Genomic DNA, 22,196 nt, shown 5'->3' on the forward strand with positions numbered 1-22,196 from the left:
GCTCAGAAGCTGGGGGCGGGGGTCTGGCGCCCGCCGGACCTTCGGCACCAACACTCCCAGCGCGAACGCGCACACCTCTCCCCGCGAGAGCTGCCTTCTGAGGGGGCTCTCCTCACCACGCTGTGCCTCCCCCACTCCCCCCCGGCTCGCGTTCTCCGCCTTCTTTGCAGTGTCCAGAGATGCTCCGTCGCAGACCCGGGACCCCTTAGGCGCCTCTTCCCGTCCCTCTGCCAAATCGCAACGCCTGTACTTTTCCAGCTCCCTCTTTCCCTCTTGAAATTGAAAGTTATTGAGGTCGCTCAGGGTTGTTGCTCCAGCAGTTTCCTTCCCCGCCCCCGAGCTCCCCCCGCCCCCCGCAGCCATCCCCCTCTTCCCCCTCCCTCGTCCCGTCCTTCCCTCCCTCCCTCCTTCCACCACTGGAGCGGCTCCTACTCGCGAACAGCAGAAGCAGCTCGGGGTCTCTCCGCCGCCCCTTGGCCATGGCCGCGGTGCCGACGGCGCCCGCTCCCCTAGGATCCCCGGGCCCCCGCCGTTGCCGCCGCAGCCACCGCAACCTCTGAGCCCAGTGGGCCGCCGCCGCCGCCCCCCGCCCGCCCGGATCCCACCCGCCGCCGCCGCTCACCATGCTACCTGCGGCCGTCCCGGCGAGGCCGCTCGCTGCTCGTGGAACCTTCGCTCGCGGTGTTGACAGCCACCGTTGCGGAGCCGCCGGGGTCCAGGGCTCGGACAATTTGAAAGTACAATAGTTGGTGTCCCTGCACCCGACCCGCTTCGTTTGCCATCCCAGCACGCCTATCGGATCTGCGGGGAGAAGTTGTCCGCTGCTTGCGTTCTCCCTCTCTGTACGCCCAACACCTCCCTATATTTCTAAAACATTTAATTAACGGAAGAAAAAGGAGAAAAGGAAGGGAAACATTACTGGGTTACTATGCACTTGCGACTGATTTCTTGGTTTTTTATCATTTTGAACTTTATGGAATACATCGGCAGCCAGAACGCCTCCCGGGGAAGGCGGCAGCGAAGAAGTAAGTGCAGTGTTTTTTGTTTTTGTTGTTTTTTACGCGTTTGCTCCCTCCCGCTGCTTTCACCTGTCGGGTCTCCGAGCCTGTCCAGAGTCAGCTCCCAGCTGCAGCGGTCCTCCCGCCCAGCACCCCACGCCTCCGGGAGAAGGCGGTAGTCCAGGCTCCGGTATTGACGGCGTCTCTCACGCTTTCTCGCTACGCGCCCCTGTCTTCCTCCGCATCCTCGCGGGTGCCAAAGCGGGCGGACGGGGCGCTAACGTGGCTCCCGCCCCCTCGTGACTTCAAGTTCGCGGAAAAGTTCTGTCTTTCGTTAGACTAGCTCTAGGTATTTGTGCTTTCCTTCCGTGACTCGGGCGGGGGCCCGAAGCCCCAAGCATCCCAGACGCCCGACCCGCGAGTTGCCCCTGGCCACTGAATAAGCGCCGGGGGAGGCGCGGCCGCGGCGCTCGCTCACCTCACGCCGCCGCCTCGGACAGGGAGAACTAGCTCGGGTTGCGAAGAGCTCGCGGGGCCGGCCTGGGAGCCAGCGAGCAAGCGCCTGCGCGGCCGCTACGCGCAACCGCGCACGGAGAGACCAGAAAGGCACGCGGGACGCTCGGGGTTCGCGTGTCTGCGCGCTTGCTGAGCCATTCGCGATTCCACTCCGCCGGCGGGGTGGGGGGTGGGGGGTGAGTAGGCACTGCGGAACCCGCCGCTGGGAGCCAGAGGTGCAGCGTTTCCAGTTACGATCTTGCCCGTCACGCGTGAGCGCTTTTACCGTCTCAGGCTCTTTCAAGGGTCCCCTGGGGCAGACGGGGCCAGTGAGGGTGGGGTTCCCCCCAAAGACTTAGGCTCTCCTCCTAGCTGCCCCTTATCCTGACTCCTGTTCCTTGGACGGTTAGCTTGTGAAGGCGTCTTAAAACAGTGCCCTGGCTTGAATTAAACAGGTACCCCCAGGGCACCCTCAACACGGGCTGGTCTGTCTGAAAGGTGGCGTCTTCCAGAAACTAGGAGACAGGCGCGAGAATGGCACGTCTCCCTGCGCCCGGGTAGCCCGGTGCGCTGGCGTCTGTGCCCCCATGGGGAGTCTGTTCGCAAATAGCAGGGCCGGGGGCGACCCTGGCTCCAGCGTGGGGGACGCTGGTAGGGTCAGGGAGGGAGAAACCTTCCCGGAGCTCGCCGGGGGCAGAGAGCGGCGCAACTGCGGTGGCCCCTCGGACCTCCGCCGCGGGGGAGCCAGTGACGCTTGGCGGCGACGCGTCAGGCGCGCGGACCCTTCTCGGAGCGCCGACCCGCGAAGCCTCTCGCGGCTGGCGCGGGCGCAGCGCAGAGGACACAGCACAGGCTTGTGTGAGGTGGAGATTTAGTAATCGCTTCTCTGCGCTGTCTCTGCCCTGCCCCTGGACGTGAGGGTCCCCTGAAAGCTCCCTTTGTGCCACTCGCCTCGGGCAGACAAGGTCTGATTCACCTGAAAATTGCCTTTAAAAAACGTAGCTGGGCCCAAGCGCCAGGGGATCCGGCTCGGTCTCACCCGCCTCTGAGATCGCGTAGCAAGGGGCAGGAGGGCCCAAGCTAAACATGTCAGGGCACCCGATTTATTATTCTTGGCCTCTGAATGGTTTGTGTTCTTCGTAACTCCTCCATCCACCCTTTCAGTCAAGACGTGCGGCCGCCTCACAGAAGGAACGGCCTGGGGCTCGAGCCTTGCCCTTGCGCCCTGGTGGTCCCTGCCTCCTTTCCTCCTCGGGATGGGGCAATCTCGTCTCTGGTCGGTTGGGAGACGGATACCGGGCCTAAAGGCAGCCTCTTGCTTTACACTGCTCTTACCCACTACTTCCATCACCCCACCACGGACCCCAGGGGCAGGAGCTGCACAAATTCTGGGGCGGGACAGGGTCCCGAGCGTCAGTGCAGAGGTGCCTCTGATTGCTGTTTAAGGACCCCTGTTAATGAAGGAAGACACAGGAGGAAAAAACTGGCCATCCATTCGTTCCTACATCTCCCAGCTGACCCTCCCGCCTGCCCCCCGAGGACAAGTGTGCGGGAAGCTGCCCTGTGATGCAGCCCCAAAGCTGCGGAGAGCAAGGGATGACGCACCTCTAGGCTCATACTAGGAAGAAATCACAGAGTCAAAGGGGGAACTGCTTTCCGACTTGCCTTAACCATCTCAAGGCCAAGTCAGAGGCGCCCTCTGGTTGTGTAGCGGGGATGAGAGAAGGAGTGGGTGGCATTGGGTTGAAATTCCAATTATTCTGTGGGAGTGGTGCTGGGAGAGAGCTCCCATAACAAGGGACGCTCCTTGCTTCTTAGCCCTGGAGTCGGCCTTGGCGGCTGGGTTTGCTGGTGCAACGCTGGGAGAGGGGCGACCCCTTGCGTCCTCTGAGGAGACAGACGAGGCTCCTGGCAGGTGCAGTATGATTTTTTGGAGAATCTGGAAGGAGTGGAGGGTAAGGAGAGATCTTTGTTAAATGTCCATTGAAACTCAAGGCCAAATTGCGTGTACATATACTCGTTTCTTTGGAAATTTGGGAAGGAAATGTGTAAAACTTTTTTCTTCAATTACGGTCTAGGGGAAAAACTTTTATGAAAGATAAGGTGTAGTCAAAGGTATTTTAGGAAAAAAATAAAAAAGCGGTCCTTACTATTTTTCCTAAGAGACAGCTAATGTGAACATTTAAGAGTATCCTTTTTGGCCTGTAGTTAAATAGCTTCACTTTTCTACACTTTTAAAATCTTAACTAAGGATACAAGAGATAGAAAATTAAGGTGTAAGGGCTGTTTTTTTCAAAGTTTTTTAAGTGATCTCTTGAATGTTTTAGTAGAAAAGTTTCTTGCCAAAAAAAACACGACATTTGTTTGCAGTGTTAAGTATTGTGAAGTGTAAGGGACCATGGTTAATCCTCAGATGTAGCAGATGAAGTCACATTAGTATTCTCCTGTTTTCCTGACACAACTGCTGTACCATTTGTCTGTACTTTGTGAAAACTATTGATCTTTAAACATGAATTGTGTACTTTAAAAATATATGTGGAGTTATGAGTGCAACAGATACACAATAACCTTTTTTTTTTATCTATTTGGATTCATATACAGCTTCTAGAGATGACTAACTTTAATTTATTTAAGATAAGAATGAAATGCAACTCTTACTTAAAACTCCCAACCAGCAATGTTTTCAGAGGCAAGGCTTGGCTTTAAGTACAGTGCTAAATCAAGAACCCAAATCCAGTTCTTAACTCATTTCCAGCTCAGCCTTTGCAAGTTAGTACAGTCAGCTTCTGAGTTTCAGATTATATGCTAATAAAATTAAAGGTCATATCTACCATAATGGTAATAACCACAATACCTTACTGGCACATTAAACTTTCACTTGAATTATTCATTCAGACCCCTAAGTGGTAATGTGAAGTGCGGGCATTAATATTCCCATTTTACAGAGAAAGAATCTGAAAAACAGACTAAGTAACTTATACAAAGCCATACAACTAGTAGGTAGAATTTGTCTCCTGCTAGTTACACTACCTGCTGATCCATGTCAGAGAGAAAATGTCAGTTATTTCAAGTAATAAATCTGATGGTCTCCAGACCATCATTTATCCACTTTGTCTGAGGAATAAGCTGTTCTGGTTGACTGGAGATTTTTGGACTGATACTTACATTAGCAACCAACGTCAAAAAATTAATTATTTAGTAATAACAGTAATAACGTATACTAATAGTGAAGCATGCTAAATATAATAACATTATTTGGTTATTTAGAAGACATTGTAGGATCATATTATTCCAGAAGATTATTGTTAGAAACATCATATGCCTTTGTAGTATACATCTATTAATTGGATTTTAATTGTCTGGATTCTGGGTACACACAAGTTGTGAAAAGCCATTGCGTGCATAATAATTACAAAGCTTCCATTGCACAATCTGCGAAACTTCTAAAAATATTTCATAAATATATCTGAAATAAAGGAGTAAGAATACAGGACAAATAATTTTAATGGTAAAAAAATAAAAGCCATCTTATTAGAATACTCTGGCCATTGCTCATGACATTGTTTTGGATGTGGAGCCATTCTTTGGGATTCTGATACACTCTTGGTAATTACACTGCTAATTCTAGTAAATAACTTATAGGATAGAAAAAATATTTCATTCTACTTTGCATTTGTAGTATTAGTTTTGAATGGAAACATGTTTTGGATATTGGCTATGATGCGTTTTCCTATCTGTCTACCCTTTGTTACCAGTCTACTTTGTTTTTGAGAGAAACATTGTTTAATAGATGGGAGACATGAGTAAAATTTGCTGGAGAAAATATATTCTGCAACCTATCATGTGATATCTATGAATCAAAGCAACAAATTTAAACTCGTAGGCAGTAATGGCAGTATCTAAAGACACTCAAAAGACATTTATTTTTGTAAATTCTGATATAGTCACTATTATACTATCAGAGTTATTTCTTAAAATATCTTTTTGTTAACTATTTTAATTCCTTGTTTATTACTTTAATAGAAGGATTTTACTTAGAACATTAAGAATGATTAATTTTTAAATATTGTGTTTTTAATCCCGAGCTATTCCATGAAAAGTAATTAAGAATGTAAGAATGAGTGTGAAATTGACTTAATATCATTTCATTGTTCCTCTAAGCATGAAATATGAACAGTATTCCAACTTATAAGTAGAAAAATTTTGCTAGATCATTTCTCCACTAAATATTTTACACATAATTTAATATTCTACAAATTAGGTCTCCAGAAAGCAATGAATGGAAATTAAAACATGTACTTACATTTGATTTTCAAGTTATTACGGGGAAACCATACATGCCACGATACTGCAAAACAAATTTATTAGTCATTTGATCATTTTAGACTATTTCAATCTGGACAGAGATCTCTAGATTGCTACTAAATATCTAAAAATATTTTCCCATTAATATTTTAATGCAGTCATTCTTTTAAATTCTATGTATATACTGTGTACAGTTGTCAGAACCTTAAATGGAATTAAAGACCAAATGGTCCCTCTGAAATTGTAAGAATGAGGTGTCAAAAAATAAAACTATTCTACATATTGTTATTTCTTAAATCATCTTTTCCTGCTTTAGCTCCACCTAAATGTTTCATTTTGGATGTTGTCCTAACCTTCTTCCTGTTTTCCCACTGTCCACTCATCCCACCTCCCAAAAATCCTTTTCCAAGTAGTGAATTCTTGAAATGCCATCAGAGTGGGTATTATATTTCATGAAATGTAAGATTCAACTTTGGTTACCATTAGGAAAACATCATTCAGTTCTGAGAGCATGGTAAGGATCATGCAAGACAGTGTGTTGAAATTACATGTTTTACTTGGTTAGAGCTATTTCTTCTCTGAACAGTGCATTTTACATTGGCATGCTTTTGAGAATGATCATTTGAAAAGTGTTGCATCATAAATTATATAGACTTTTTTAGCTTGCTTTTTGATTTTGAGGGAAAATGTGGATTGCTTTCTTAATTGTGGATTTTTTTCTTCAGGTTTAAAATGATTGGATTATCTTAAATTTACCATCTGTTGGACAACCTAGTAAGTTTGAAATGCTTTGCAAAACATGAAGTGTGAAATGTACATCTGTAAAATTTACTGCCCATTTTTTCTATTTATTTAATCCCACCCATCAGATATTTCCATTCAGGAATATACTAGCATTCTGCTTAAAGTACTGATCCAGCAATACCAAAAAGAATGGAATGTTCCATTCTCAAGGATTGCGGGGGTGCTGAGAATGTTTAATGTCCAAGTGCCATTGAGTACCATGAAATCCCATTTTCTGCTCCAAAGACTTTGCAACAATATGAAACTTTTGAGCAAAATACCTACATTTTCACATTTGAAAAGTTTGAATAATTTCAAAAATTCATTTTAAAAATACAGTTACAGGTGCCTCTTATAAGAACATTTCTACTTTCTTTGTTATCTTGGCAAAGGATCTAGTTGCCATCTGCTGTCACTAAAATTCTTCTGGAAGTTTTATAGAGAAAATTCAGTGGTACGACAGAATATGATTGCCCAGTTAAATATGTATTTAATAGCTTTTAGCTGTCGTTATGCCTTATGCAAAAATCTAGTCCAGTCTTCGAAACACTACCTGATTGGCAGTCCATCTGACATTTAAGAATTTGATGAATAGCAAGCATCATAAATTCATGGTAGAGACTGGGACCTAAGATGCAAATGAGGGAGGGGCGCCTGGGTGGCTCAGTCAGTTGAGCCTCTGGCTTCGGCTCAGGTCATGATCTCGCAGTTTGTGAGTTCGAGCCCCGTGTGGAGCCTGCTTCAGAGTCTGTGTCTCCCTCACTCTCTGCCCCTACCCCACTCATGCTTTGCCTCCTTCTCTCTCAGGAATAAAAAAACGTTAAAAAAAATTTTTTTTAAGATGCCAATGAGGGAGAATCCCCAGGGTGTGGTGGAGAAAAGTAGACTGGGAAGTAGAAGAACTGGGTTCTAGATCCAGCATAGCTACTAATATTTGGATGACCCAGGCAAGTCCCTTTACCACACTAGGTTGTAAGTCCTCATCTGTGAAATAGGGTGGTTGATTGAAAATTTGTAAGTGATTCCTACAGTCTCTTCAACTTATCATCTTTTGGCTTGAGAACGTAAATCATGGCTAGGGAGTTAAACAGTTCTTCTAAACTTAGTTGTCCTTTTCAACTAAGTTTAGTGGATGAAGATTGAGAATGCAAACAACTATAAGTATTCATTTATTATAAGCAAATGCATATAAAAATTAATTTGTAAGTACCTTATCAAAGTACAGACTGAATTAATTATGATATTTCATTCTTCACAATTTCTAGTGCCCCAAAACTGTAGCCATAGCACCAGTCAGCATACTCAGTCTTCAGCAGGCCTATCTTGTCCTTGAGTCTTGGGGTGCCTGGGGAGCTGGTTTGGAATGCGCTAGAGAGATCCTGCAGAGCTCCCCTACCATGGCAGGCTTTCAGAAGTGGCCTGTGCTGGAATGGAAGAAGCAATTACAGTGGCCCAGGTTTAAGATAATAAGGCCCTGTGTTATGATAGTGACTGATTGAGCAAGGGTGTGTATACAGCACATATTTTCTATTGATCGAATGTATAGGTCTTGGCAACTAATTGGATATGAAGGGAAAAGACATGGACACATTTGGCGGTAAACTTTGTAGTATAAGGACTCAGAATTGGGTGAATGGAAAAGTAATGGAGATGAACAAAAAGATGGGAAAGTGAGAGAAGCAGACTGAGTAGGAAACTTATTTTTCTTTTGAGCTATGTTTTGTTTGAGGGCCAATAGAGCATCTAGTAGCTCAGAATCAAAGTTTCAGAGTGTCAGGGCTGAAGATAAGTATTTTGCAGTCACATAAAGGAGATAGTTGAATGCATGAAATAAAGTCTAGTGGTGCCGTATTTATTATTAAAAGGGTTTGCATAGCTGACACTGAGACTCACTCTTATTGGTAGAATCAAAATAAGATTAAGGTACTTTCTGTATTTTAAAGAATCTAATATATCATTCTTAACTGCAGCTTCTCATTTTTATAAGAGAATGGTCACTGAGCTGCATTTTTAAAAATTATTTTAGAAAGAGAACACAAGTTAGGGAGAGGGGCAGAGGGAGAATCTTAAGCAGGTTCCATATTCAGCGTGAAGCTAGACTTGGGACTAAATCCCACAACCCTGGGATCATGACCTGAGCCGAAATCAAGAGTCAGATGCTCCACCGACTGAGCCACCCTGGTGCCCCTGAACTGCAATTTTAAGTTGCCAAATCATGCAACTGGACATCATACTTGGAAATCTTATCACCTGTGGAACTGTCTTACCTAGCCACAGATCACAGGAGACTTAAGAAACTTTATGATAATGAAAGATATGTTCCCATAAGGTGTAAAAAATGCTTTTTAAAAAATCATTCCATTGGGATCTCCTCATAACAGCATCTCCTCATAACAGTGGCCTTCTCCTTTCAAGCAGATTTCTCTCCAAATTGTGCTCTCTTATAATCAGTGGTTCTGAGGATAGGGCGGAACTTAAAGGAGCCGAGTCCCTCTGGACAGTGTGTGGATTCCCTCTGCAACATCTCTTCTGTGTAGTTACCCAGCCCTAGTAACAGCTAGGACCCCACCCTCTTTCTCCTCCTATTCAATTTTGACCTTCTGTATCAGAAACAGGTAGTGTTTTCCAGTGTGTCTGTTCTTCTAGTTCTCTTCTGAGCACTTGGCTTGGGCATAGGATTCAATTAAGTTATGTTAAAACATCTTTCTAAAATGAATACACAATAATGCAGTGCACTATATTCACTCCTAAAAACTGTCCTCAGAAAACTAGCTGGTAAGCATATTTATAATTATACCCCAATACAAAGCACATTCCTGAAAGCAAGTGGTAAAGCAGCCCCCATTTTATAACCACATAATACAAACCACCACCACACAATATAAAATAACAGAATTTGTGAGATGCTTATTTTAGAACACTGTTTTTTTAACATATGCTTGATAAGTTGGTAAGAAAAAGAGCAGCTATTTTCTCATTGTTATGTTCTTTGCTGATTCAAAGGGACGTCACAGGTATGAACACAGTCATCTTGATAAAGGCTTTCACAGAAGGAAAGGCGTATTGGTCACATTTTACTGATACAAAAGAGACAAAAATGTCACACCAAAGTGAGTGTAAATGCCTTGTGGCAAACTATAGTTTCGTAGTCCTCAGACCACTGTTATATTCATATATTTTTTATTTTACTATACATTTATACTTATTAACATGAGTGTTGAGATACTGATTATTATCTACATAGCTGCCATGTTTTGGGGCACCTGAGTGGTTCAGTTGGTGAAGCTTTCGGCTCTTGACATTGGCTCAGGTCATGATCTCATGGTTCATGGGTTGGAGCCCTGCATCGGGATCTGTGGTGACAGTGTGGAGCCTGCTTAAGATTGTCATTCTCTTCCTCTCTTTCTGCCCCTCCACAGCTCGCTCTCTCTCTCTCTCTGTCTCAAAATAAATAAACTTAAAAAAAAAAATAGCTGCCATGTTTTAATCACCCGTGAGTGCCAGATCCTGTACTTGATGTTTTTGCAAATGTTATCTCATTTAGTGTTCACACTTACCCTGTAAGGAAGGTGCCAATAGTCTCATGTTAGTTGCCTAACAGCACTCAACAAAAATGTGGTGGACCTGGGATTTCAGCCCAGGTTTGGCTCCAAAGCCCATGTCCTTCCCTGATTTCTTCACATCTCCTCGACTCCTGGGATTATTACTTGGGCGGTAATAGGTGTATTTTCTCAAACCTCAGCTCACCTTTTCTTTCCCTTACTCTCTCTTTGCTCATTTTTTTCTTCTTCCTCCTTTAATAAACCACAGCTGCTTCCCCAACATTTACTATAGAGGTCATTTCTGGTGTTTTAGTACTTTCTCCCACTTCTCTTTCTTTATTTCTACCCCTTTGCTCCCTTTCCTTAAATTTGCCCTACTGATGGTTTTTAAAAATAAAAAGTTGTTGATTTTTTCATTAGAAGCAATAGAGTAGCACATCTTATATGAAATACTTTGAGATTATTCTTCTCATGTACCGTGTGCATATCCAGGAGAAGATTAACTTAGGCATGAGGATGTGGGAAAGTCTATAATTTTGCAGTTAAATATCAAAAACCTTTTATGTAATTTACAAGCACAATAGTATTTCACTGGCTAGTTTTTGTTTTCCAGAAAAGTTATCTTTACGGTGTTTCATAAAATCTGCTAGTTACATTACTTTTACCATGAGTATTAACAGTAACCTCCACTCCAAATTCTTGCTTTATGGGCCTTGGTACAGTGATTTTCAACCCTGATTTCAAATTAGAATCACCTGGGGAATCTTTAAAACAAAACAAACAAAACAAAAAGCTAATGCCAGACTCCACCCTGGGCCAAATGAAACAATCTCTGGGGATGGGCCTGGACATCTGTATTTTCAAAAGTAGCCCTGGTGATTCTAATTTGCACCCAAGACTGAGAACTACTGTTGAACCCTTAATTCAAGAGTAACTATTACAGGGGCACCTGGGTGGCTTAGGTTGGTTAAGCTTCCCGACTCTTGATCATGGCTCAGCTCATGATCTCATGGTTCGTGGGTTCGAGCCCTGAGTCGGTCTCTGTGCTGACCCTGCAGAGTCTGCTTGGGATATATTCTCTCTCTCTCTCTCTCTCTCTCTCTCTCTCTCTCTCTCTCTCTCTCTCTCTCTCTCTGCCCCTTCCCCACTCTCAGGCTCTCTCTCTCAAAAATAAATAAGTAAACATTTAAAAACAAGAATAACTATTACAGCCAAGCAGCTGTTAAAAACAATGCCAGTTTCATGGGTGTCAGACAGAAAAAATGCACTTGTGTGAGGCATGACAAGAGATGAGATATATGTCCTCTGAGCAGGTAGTAGTTTAAGATATACAAGTAGTCTGATAGCCCCATATTGTTCATCAATAGAGTATTGTTAATTAAACCTGTGGCACTGACCAGAACACACCAGACTGACAGAGAATTGTTTCAGCTGAAGAGTCTAAGAAAAGAGAGCAAAGTGCACACAGTAGGACACGGTAGTGTGTTTAACACTGACTTCACAGGGCAAGAACATTGCTGCTGGGCGACGTGCACCCAGAGGAGAGCCTGCTTGCTGCTGAACTCCTCCGTGGGTGAGTGAGGCAGTAAATGGATAGAAGATGGGGTATCAGCCATACCAAAATTTTTTTTCAAAGCTTCTTAATAATAAACAACTGTTTTCATGTCTTACCAAGTGATTGGTAATGTGCCCTCGAGCCCTTTTTGTTTTTAGAACACACGTAATGGTTAGAAAACTGCCTAAAAGAAATAAACATTCCTTTCTTTTATAGTTTCAACAATTGCTGACTAACTTTAGATTGACTACTGTTGGTGAGTAAAATTACTATAAATAGCATACTTTAACTCCATGTTAATGGGTTAAGTTTTGTGGTAGGTTGTTTACTTATGAACTTACTGCTTTTTACTTCTGTCCTAATGTGCTCTTCTGTGGGTGGTTATCTTCATTACATCTCATCTATTATTCTTTTCCAGTCAATGAAGGATTTTCAAACCTTGTCATAAACCAGGGAAATCTCCACGTAAAAGTGAAGTGGAAGTCTGGGCTTCCTGTCAGACTTAATTCGGCTTGTTAAGGGGGCTCCTTGGAAGAATTTGGGTTCTAGTGAGTCACCAGGCCAAATCCCAATAACCACAATTGCCAAAAGTAATTAGACTGAGGAAAGCCAGGCTTCTTGGGAGGAGGGTCATCACAGCACACTCGAGCCATTGCTCTGTGGCCAGACCTAGTTACTTGTCCCTAAGGATTGGGAGCAATCATGAGTTACAGAGAGCAGGAAATCCACCAGAAAACAGTGCTTTTCCACCCCTTTTTTTTCTTCAATAGATTATTCACCCTAAGCATGCAAGAGATGAAACTGTGCCACTGGCATACACGGTATACACCACAGTTCATGTCACCATCAACTTGACAACTACTTTGTCTGCCTGCAGGGGTGCATTTGCACACACAAGGAGCTCGTGCTGCTCTGCAAGTACTCTCCTTCCCGTCCTCGGTAGATGAGAAGAACCTAAAAAGCTTACTCTGAGGCTTTGTAGAAGAGGTGTCTGAGTAGGATGGGAAGGGAAGAGATCCTTGTAGACATCCTAAGTTCAAGTTAGATATAATATTACTGAAGTAACATTTGGAAATAAGAAAATCATAGTACATTTCCAGGACAGGGGTTCTAAAACCTCCAGAGCTAGGAAAGGGCCAAGAGTACACTTACAATTTCTTGTACTGAAAAGAATACCACTTAGAAACATGATGCCATAGTAGCTAAGGAGAAGTTATCAATAAGTGGTGCTCTGATTTTAAACTTGTAATATGTTAGAAGTTAGAAGACTGCTAAACATTTCTGTAGGAAAATATTCACGTAACACAAATATATCTGTGCTTAATAACCTAAGTGAAAGTTCACCTTTGAAATTATTGGCAATTGCCTCAAATATCCAAAAAGGATACTCTGTCACTCTATGTGATGGATCTTTAATTGTACAAAGACACAGAGTTCCCACTGTTCACTGTCCTTAAATGGGGGGAAGTTTCACATTCTTTTATGATTCAGAATAATTTCAGATTATTTCAATACTTCTGTGACTTTGGATCACTAGCTCTTTTTGTTTAAACATGTGGCTGGGAGATATTGCTTACTTTAAATCCGTAGAGAGGCAGGCAGTCAGATTCTTTTTCTGGCCAGCATTCTCTGGCAAGTGGCAATGTCCAGGTAACATTTGGCAAATAAACCTTGGCCTCATGCACTGTGCACCTTGAAGAGATACAATGACCTCTAGACAATATGATATTACCAATTTGGTAGCACTGTATATTTGATTTTCTTTGGTCTTGAATTTGACTATGAGATAATCTAAGAATATAAAAATTTAATTTTTGGAAATTTAGCAGCAGAACTGTGACCTCTATTTACTTGTGTCACTACCTTTGGATGGCATGTCATTTCTGCCATGAAATACAAAAGATAGAGACAAATGCTGCTTGGCCACAAGCTATATGAGCACATACTGAGCTGCTGAATATTTGTTTCTTACAAAATTCAGTCTTGTCTTTCTAATTTATGACCAATTTGTTGACCTAAGTCCAAAAGGGCCTTCATTACTATTTGGTAACAAGAAACCCCACAGGTGGCATCTTTAGCCACCCTGACCTCTATTCACCCACTCACTTCATGCCATCCTCAGAATAACTCTTGAGGTATCTCTTAGCCTCTTCCATAAAGAGGAGGCAGTCTCTCTTTCCTATAGCATATTTCTGAGACATCCACCCAGCTTTCCAGTTCTATCCAGGGCTTGATGTAGACCCAAGCTTTTAACAGAGATCAGTGGGATTTCCTAGGAAGCCAGTTAGACTTACAGGATCTTGTCGATGCATACTTGGCCCTGGTATCAATAATCAATAGCATGTGCCATTCTACCCACTACTGAACTGAGGTTCCAGGGCCCAGCCCTGATTCATATCTGTTTTCAGACTTGTGAGCATTATGAGCCCATACGTCAAAGTTTAATTTCTGATAAATCAAAGGACAGTTCCAGGAAAAGAAATTCCCAACCATTTCAGGCTACCACTGCCATTTTCAGCATCCATGTGCACATCTCACTGAAATTCCAGAAATTCATTAAAAACTGCCTCTGAACTTAATATATTATCCATACTATAAATGGAGAATGTACAAGCCCAGAAACCTTTATGTAATAATTTTTAACCAAATTACTAAATTAATAGGCTGAGGGGCAAAAGTACTATTGTTCTTCAGGTAAGAACACATTTTAAATGAAAATTGGCAGGATTTTCCAACGTGGGATATTTTCTCTACCCTACCCTAGCCCCAAATCACTTCCTCAAACACTCTCAAGATTCTAAACCACTACGAAGATGAGTTGAACAGTCTTAATTTTAGAATCTTCCAAAGAAAAAACAAACACACAGACAGCCGAGTTAATTTATAAAACACTGCTGCATTTATCTTGGCAGATTTCAGTTCTCTCCTGTCTAACTCTTGCATGCTAACTCACACTCAGCAATTCATGGAACCAACAAGTCATTTCTATGTATTAAGCCCATTGGGAACTAGTGCACAGAATAAGTCTGGTGCTTCTTCTCACTTCTTGTACAAGTTTCTCTTCTCGTATACAATTCATTTACTGGGTCTCTGAAACCTAAATAATCCCTTTACTTTAAACCTGAAGCAAATGGAGAGTCATTTTTACAAGAGCAATAAATGAAAGTGGCTGTTGAGATACTTTACTTGAATTGGTCTGCACACTGAAGTACCTTTTTGTTAATACAAACCCTTCATATTCTATCAAGCAGCTCCCTGAAATTCTAGGGCTGCTTAAAATTATACGACCAGAGACCAGGAATCTCCCCTCCCCCTACCAGTTCCCTGCTTCTGGGAGTATGCCAGCAATTTTGCAGGATTCATTCTGACAACTGTTCTGGTGTAAATATTTAGAGAAATCCTTTCCATTAGAGATTAAACAAAGTGTAAGTAACTGCTCCTAAATGATAGATCTTATTAATGTTTGCAACAGCAGGCCTTATGCTATCTGATGCACAGATTCCAATACACTGGAAAAGACTAAGGGAAAAAGAATCAAGACAGGAATTACATGTAACTGTATGTAATGTGAACTGAAAAATATTGTCTTAAGTTGCTGTTGTAGAGACATGGTTTAATTTGCACAGAATGTAGGAGAAATGAGTTAATTTAAATTGAAAATAATAAAAATTTGCTACTGGTGTTTTAATGGTTTATAAAAGATGGGGGGGCGGTAATTACAGATCTCTTTATCAGCAGGTTCAAATGCAGTTCTTAGCTATTTCTCCCTTTCCCTCCAAAACAAAGTAATAATAGATCTGAGATCCTATCTGATATAAGTTCTGGTTTATATATTGTTAAAGATTATTAGAAGGGATAACAGCTGGGCTCTAGTGCTTATACAAATACCACTTGTTAAAATAGGGTGGTACCCTACCTCAGGGGGTAGAAGGACACTCATGTTCCACTTCTGTGCCTTCCTGTTTGCATGGCATTTGGAAGTATTTATTATGTGCTAAGGGATAACACAGCTAAGTAATTTAAAGCATCATAGCCTTCACTGACTGAATTTAAAACTAATTCTACACTATTGATGATTACTATCATACTTGACTAGAAAAGGTATACATCCTGTAGACTAGTTATTGTTCCTCTTGCCTTTGATGATTTAAGGCCTCCACTATAATCTAAAAACCTTTAATTTTAATTCATTTCCTTCACTGGTATCACTATCTAAGATTTCTCATTAATATACACAGTTTGCCTTCTTTATAGGAGTAGGATTTTTTTAAATGCTTATTTAATGTTTATTTATTTTGAGGGAAAGAGAGACAGAGTGTGAGAGAGGGAGGGGCAGAGAGAGAGGAAGACACAGAATCTGAAGCAGGCTCCAGGCTCTGACCTGTCAGCACAGAGCCCAACAAGGGGCTCAAACTCACGAATGGAACTGTGAGATCATGACCTGAGCCAAAGTTGGACGCTTAACCGGCTGAGTCACCCAGGAGCCCTGGATTTTTTTTCCCCGGTGGAAAAGCACTATGATGCTATGTAAATAAAAAGATGTAAAATAAAAAGATGCTATGTAAATAATGTTAAAATATCTGCAGTGGGGTTTTACTTTTCCTTGTTTTGCTTCAATCATGTAATAACAATCATTCACTGCTGAGTCTTTAGTTGAATGCCACTTGAATCCTACATTCATCCAAATTTAGCAGAGAAATTAATAAAAAGATATATACTTTTAAATTTTTTAAAATGTTTATTTTTGAAAGAGAGACAGCACGAGTGGGGGAGGGGCAGAGAGAGAGGGAGATACAGAATCTGAAGCAGGCTCCAGGATCTGAGCTGTCAGCACAGAGCCCTATGTAGGGCTCGAACTCACAAGCCATGAGATCATGACCTGAGCCGAAGTCGGACGCTCAACCAACCGAGCCACCCAGGCACCCCAATAAAAAGATATTTAAGGGAGAAGAAATGGAAACTTCATAACCTTCATTGCAGAAAAATAACATCTTTCTAATTGCCATTTTTAGACCTAGATCTTCTTGAGTTTGCACTATAGTTCAAGAAATCCCAGATTAGGGGGCAGGTAGATTGTTTTCTAATAATATTCTGCTGTATAATTTAGAAAAAAACATTTATTTAGTCTACGATTCCATTGCACACACTATAAAATGAGACTCATAATCTTTCACTTATCTGAAAGCAGGAGATGTAATGTGAACTGCAAAATATTTCCTCCAACAGGAAAATCAAAGAACTCTGCCTTTTCCTTCTTGTAGCATGCTGTTCCCTTAGGTAGATAGTTGTCTGTCACAATTTCAGTATGGACTTAGGGCTTCAATTCAAAGGCATGAGTTTCTCCTCATACTTTCATGGAGTTTTTTAGACCATAAGTTTTTAAAGCTAACCAGTGAAAAAGAAATTCTATTGGGGAAAAAAATAGGAGGAAAAATTGAGATTAAACTTAGTCCTCATTGAAACAGCATAAATTCATTCATTCAACAGCCATTTATTGAACATTTAGGATGTTCTGACATTACAAAAGTGAGCAAAGCACACATACAACCTGCCTTTGTGGCATGTCACAGTGGTTAAGGAAAGAAAATATAAAACTCGAATTAAACATTCAGCTGAAGATAAATCAGAGCTGTTAGACACTCTTTCCAAGCTGTATAGCATTTCTTCTTAAGGCTTGTTTAAACAGAATTGGAAATTAATGAGATCATTCATAAATGAGCCAACGCACATTCAGATTTTTCTCTGAGAAATAAGCGTACCAGATAGCATGTGAAGAGTGAGGACGAAGCAGGAAGGTGGAAGGAAGATCAACTGAAAACACTGGAATTTATTGGGCCTCCCAGTATTATCTTGTCTGAAAATTTATGACCAATGAATAAGAGCCATCGTTTAGCATGACATTTGTGACAATCATAGGAAGTATGCTATGCGTACTGTAAACGCAGTTGGCATTGTTAGGTAAAGCTTGTAATGGAGTGGCATAGTTTAGCTGAGCAAATTTCCATTTTCAGCACATTGACTAATTTCTATAGTTGAACTTTCCCACTAGTTCCCTAACTGGAATTACTCTTAGCAAACAAATATTAAAATATTGTATGTTTAAAAATAGTGCATTTTTGTCCATCTCACAGAGGCATTTTTCAAGCCTTTTATGGTAACCCCTTGACCACTACATGGAACGTGTAATCTGATCTGCTTAAAGCACCAGTTTGGTAAACTCATATCAACGTGTTATTTGGATTTCTTATGTAAGTCTGCAGATGACCTTTCCTAACATCTATTGATAGCTTTAAAGATGTCAGTTGCCAGAATTCAGAGCCTTGAAAGTAGCATGATCCAATTCTTTTCTGTGTGTTATTGCTAACTTGTGAAAGCTTTTGAGTAAAGAAAAGTAAATATCCAGGTGTTTTTATATGTATTATCTCTTATAAACCTCACAACAATCTCACAATATAGTTTATTTTATAAGTGAAGAAACTGAGGCTCAAAACCATTAAGGAACTGACCAAAGTGACAGCCAACAATGGTACAAGTAAGAGTATACCCAGATCTTCTGACTTAAAGCACAGCTTTCCCGTTACACTCTGCTTTTCATCAAGAAGAGAAAGCCAGAGGGGCGCCTGGGTGGCACAGTCGGTTAAGCGTCCGACTTCAGCCAGGTCACAATCTCGCGGTCCGTGAGTTCGAGCCCCGCGTCAGGCTCTGGGCTGATGGCTCGGAGCCTGGAGCCTGTTTCCGATTCTGTGTCTCCCTCTCTCTGCCCCTCCCCCGTTCATGCTCTGTCTCTCTCTGTCCCAAAAATAAATAAACGTTGAAAAAAATAAATAAATAATAAATAAATAAATAAAATAAAAAAAAAAAAGAAGAGAAAGCCAGAGAAGTTTTAAATGGAGAGTTCTCTCTACAGCTGAGATGGTACCACAAATGGCTACTCAGACAAGAAATGAACTGGAGAGAGAGTAAATTGCGTTGTCAGCAGTGGTTGCTTGAGGAGAGCAATGAGAAGGCTTTAAGTTGTTTTTAAAGCAGGGGCCTGATAAGATCAGAACTATTGTTCTTAAAAGATCACTCCAGGGGCACCTGGGTGGCTCAGTTGGTTAAGTATCCAACTTTGGTTCAGGTCATGATCTCACGGTTCATGAGTTCAAGCCCCGCGTGGAGGCTCTGTGCTGACAGCTCAGAGCTGGGAGCCTGCTTCATACTCTGTGTCTCCCTCTCTCTCTGCCCTTCCCCTGCTCGCACACTGTCTCTGTCTCCGTCTCTCTCTCAAATGTAAACAAAAAATTTTTTAAATATATATATATTTGCATATATATATATTTGTGTGTATATATGTGTGTGTGTGTGTGTGTGTGTGTGTGTATATATATATATATATATATATATAGTGTAATTGCTAAATGGTAGCAGTAGAGGTGGTGGGAAATGGAAACATATGAGCTGTCTTGGTTAAGGATATAGAATCCATAGGGAAGAGTGTGTAGAGATGGGGTTCCTAGACTCCTGGCTTTAGCAACTGGATTGGTGCCATTTCAATAGAAAATACTAGAGAAGGAGCACATGTGGATTTGATATACAGCATGTTTTCATAGGTAGGAAGATTTCGGGAAGCAGTGTATGCAGCATAATCCCCTCATATTACTTAAGAAGAAAAAGAGAGTCCAGAGAAGTAAGTCAGTCGACTGAAGTCACTTTGTAGTGGACCAGGGAGTAGAAACAACTCCTGTGGCTTGCTGTTCTGTAACACAAAATGCCACACAGAGTTCCAAGGCTGGCCTTCCAAAGAAGTGTTCTGTGGATCTTCTGGCAATCTGATTCTTATTTGTATAATTAATGGTCATTTCAAAGAGAATTATCTGCTCGCTGGATCAACACTTATTTCACAATCTCTTTATTTCTGTACTCCATGAGATCCAAATCTAAAAAGTTACTATAACCTGTTGCCTTAGTCTAACATGACGCATGATGGGGCACAATTTAAAACAACAAACAAATTACACATACTATCATCAAATATAGCTGTCAATTTTCTCATCAAATGTATTCTTATTCTCTTCTTGGGAATGGTTAGATTCAAATCTGGCCCTGAGTTGGTAGAGTATCATTTATGCCGACTATTAACTATAACATATCAATATAATTTTGTACAGCTTATAAACATTGTCTTATTTGATTTTTTCAATACCCTTGTGAAATGGGCAGAGCAGGGTTTTACCATTCTCATTCTACAGATGAACCTCAAAAGATGTTAAGTGATTTGTATAGTATCACAAAGCTAGTAAATTTGAGCAGAACTCAATCTCAAATTTCTGATAGGGGCATGTTTGTTTGGTTTTACAACAAGTCCACAGCCTTTCCTACATGGCCATGATCCCCATTTATCTTCTGTGAAGTTCCTCCTATTAGTATGATGTCTTTGGATTTCACAATAATGGCATATAAATTGGGGGAAATCTTTTTCACAAATTAGATTATTCTTATTGGCTGACAAGGTGAATTGGTGGATCATTAAGGTTCTTTCCCTTTAAGTACTCATGTGTGAGCCCATCCAGGGGGAAAGAGATGCTGTGGGGAAAGACTGCTAAATAAGCTATTTTAAAGACTGACCAAAAATGCTTTCAAATCTAAAAATAAAACTCTAAGCCCATGGCTCACCCAATAGTCTTTATAAACTAAAAGAAACTAAAAATAGAGACTCTTTGTAATATACAGTTGTCCCTCCTTATCTGCAGGGGACACATCAAGACTCCCCAGTGGATGCTTGAAACCAGGAATAGTACTAAACCCTATATATACTGGTTTTTTCCTACACATACAGACTTATGATGAAGTTTAATTTATGAATTAGGCACAGCAAGAAATTAACAATAACAACTAATAATAGAACAATAATAGAACAATAAGAACATCATACTGTAATAAAAGTTATGTAAATGTGCTCGCTCTCTCTCTCTCTCTCTCTCTCTCTCTCAAAATGTCTTATTGTACTCTACTCCCCTTCTTCTTGTGATGCTGTGAGATGACCAAATGCCTACGTGATGAGATGAAGTGAGGCAAATGACATAAGCATCAGGCTACTACTGACCTTCTGACTCTGTGTCAGAAGAAGGATCACCTGCTCCCAAAACATGGTTTCCACAGACAACTGAAACAGTGGACAGCAAAACCGTGGATAAGGGGGGGCTACTGTAATACTCTGTGAAATGTTTTTTTTAAAAAAGACCTTTTCATCGCTTCTCGGCCTTTTGGCTAAGATCAAGTGTAAAAAAGACCTTTTCCATTTTGCTATTCACTGTCTATAATTAGTATTTTTGTTAGATATAGAGTAATGAATTTGGATTCTGAAATTAGCTCCCTCTAAAAGTTGATTAGCGTGCCTTCTCATGATACAGTGTGCAATCCAACATGCCTGGTGGTGATAGGATGCAAAGTGAGCCAGGTTGTATCTCTTTTTTGTAACAAAAGATTTTGGCTCTGTAGTCTCAATGTAGAGTGATTATTTCTAATGGACCACAGGAAAATGTGTCTTATCCAGTGAGGAAGGTGGAAAATCAGAGGAATTTTGGTGTCTTTGCTCCTACTCTGGGCAGTGTTCATGACTAACTTTCTAGGTCCTGTCTCCACAGTGACTACTCACCAGCACTGAACATCAGGGAATGATATCAAACTCTGGAAAATGTGATCAGATATTGATGCCATAAGAAACTAAGGTTAACTCCAGCATTTTAGCTGTCTGGCTTTGGAAAACTCTTGGCTTCCATACCTAAATTCATGCATGCTCAGGTGTGATGGTTGAAATGCTGTATTAGAAGAATCTCCTCAACTTTGTTTTCTGAACTCCTAGAACTCATGAATTTTTTCTTTTTTTTCTTCTTTTTTAATATTTTCATTTATTTTTGAGACAGAGAGAGACAGAGCATGAGCAGGGGAGGGGCAGAGAGTGAAGGAGACACAGAATCCGAAGCAGGCTCCAGGCTCTGAGCTGTCAGCACAGAGCCTGACGCGGGGCTCGAACTCACAGACTGTGAGATCATGACCTGAGCCGAAATCGGACGCTCAACCCACTGAGCCACCCAGGCGCCCCACCACATGAATTTTTCTTCAAATTCCATAACTTTTCAAATCCATGGCGGTTCCTTGTTTATCTTCACGTAAACTCCTTAGCCTCTTATTCATCTCTTCATGTTTGGTCTTAATTTTTTCTCTCTTTAGTTCTCTCCATAAATTTTACATTTTAGTGAAATCAAAAAACCTCTGAAGAGTGCCACTAAGGCTAGGGGATCCTTCCTTGTGAAGTCACCAAAATTTCCTAAGTCTCAGTTCTTGATTTGGGGGAGGGGATTATTTTTTATAAAATGAAGGGGTTTATTTGTTGTTTATGGTTTATTATGAGCCCATTTATATGCCTAGTCTTGGGCTATGAGTTTGGGATACAAAGCGACAATAAGACAAGTCCAATCCCCTAGGACCTCAATATAATCATTTGTACTTTTCTCCTTCCTTCAGTCACCTGTCCTT

At 41.5% G+C, this 22,196-nt stretch overlaps 1 protein-coding gene across 3 annotated transcripts in view; it reads left to right on the plus strand.

The window, feature by feature from the left end:
* The first annotated feature begins 406 nt into the window (after nt 1–406).
* RSPO3 (R-spondin 3) overlaps nt 407–22,196 on the plus strand; it is an 88,372-nt gene continuing 66,582 nt past the window's right edge. The window contains exon 1 of one of the 3 annotated variants that reach the window (XM_040474571.1): nt 407–1,025. In XM_040474571.1, coding sequence (XP_040330505.1) covers nt 929–1,025 — 97 coding nt within the window. In that variant the 5' untranslated portion in view covers nt 407–928. The remainder of the gene's footprint in view (nt 1,026–22,196) is intronic. The other 2 variants (XM_040474569.1, XM_040474570.1) reach the window with 2 other exon arrangements.

Source organism: Herpailurus yagouaroundi, unplaced genomic scaffold, assembly GCF_014898765.1.
Source record: "Herpailurus yagouaroundi ecotype Mexico unplaced genomic scaffold, PumYag 139, whole genome shotgun sequence".
In the NCBI taxonomy this organism is placed as follows: Eukaryota; Metazoa; Chordata; class Mammalia; order Carnivora; family Felidae; genus Herpailurus; species Herpailurus yagouaroundi.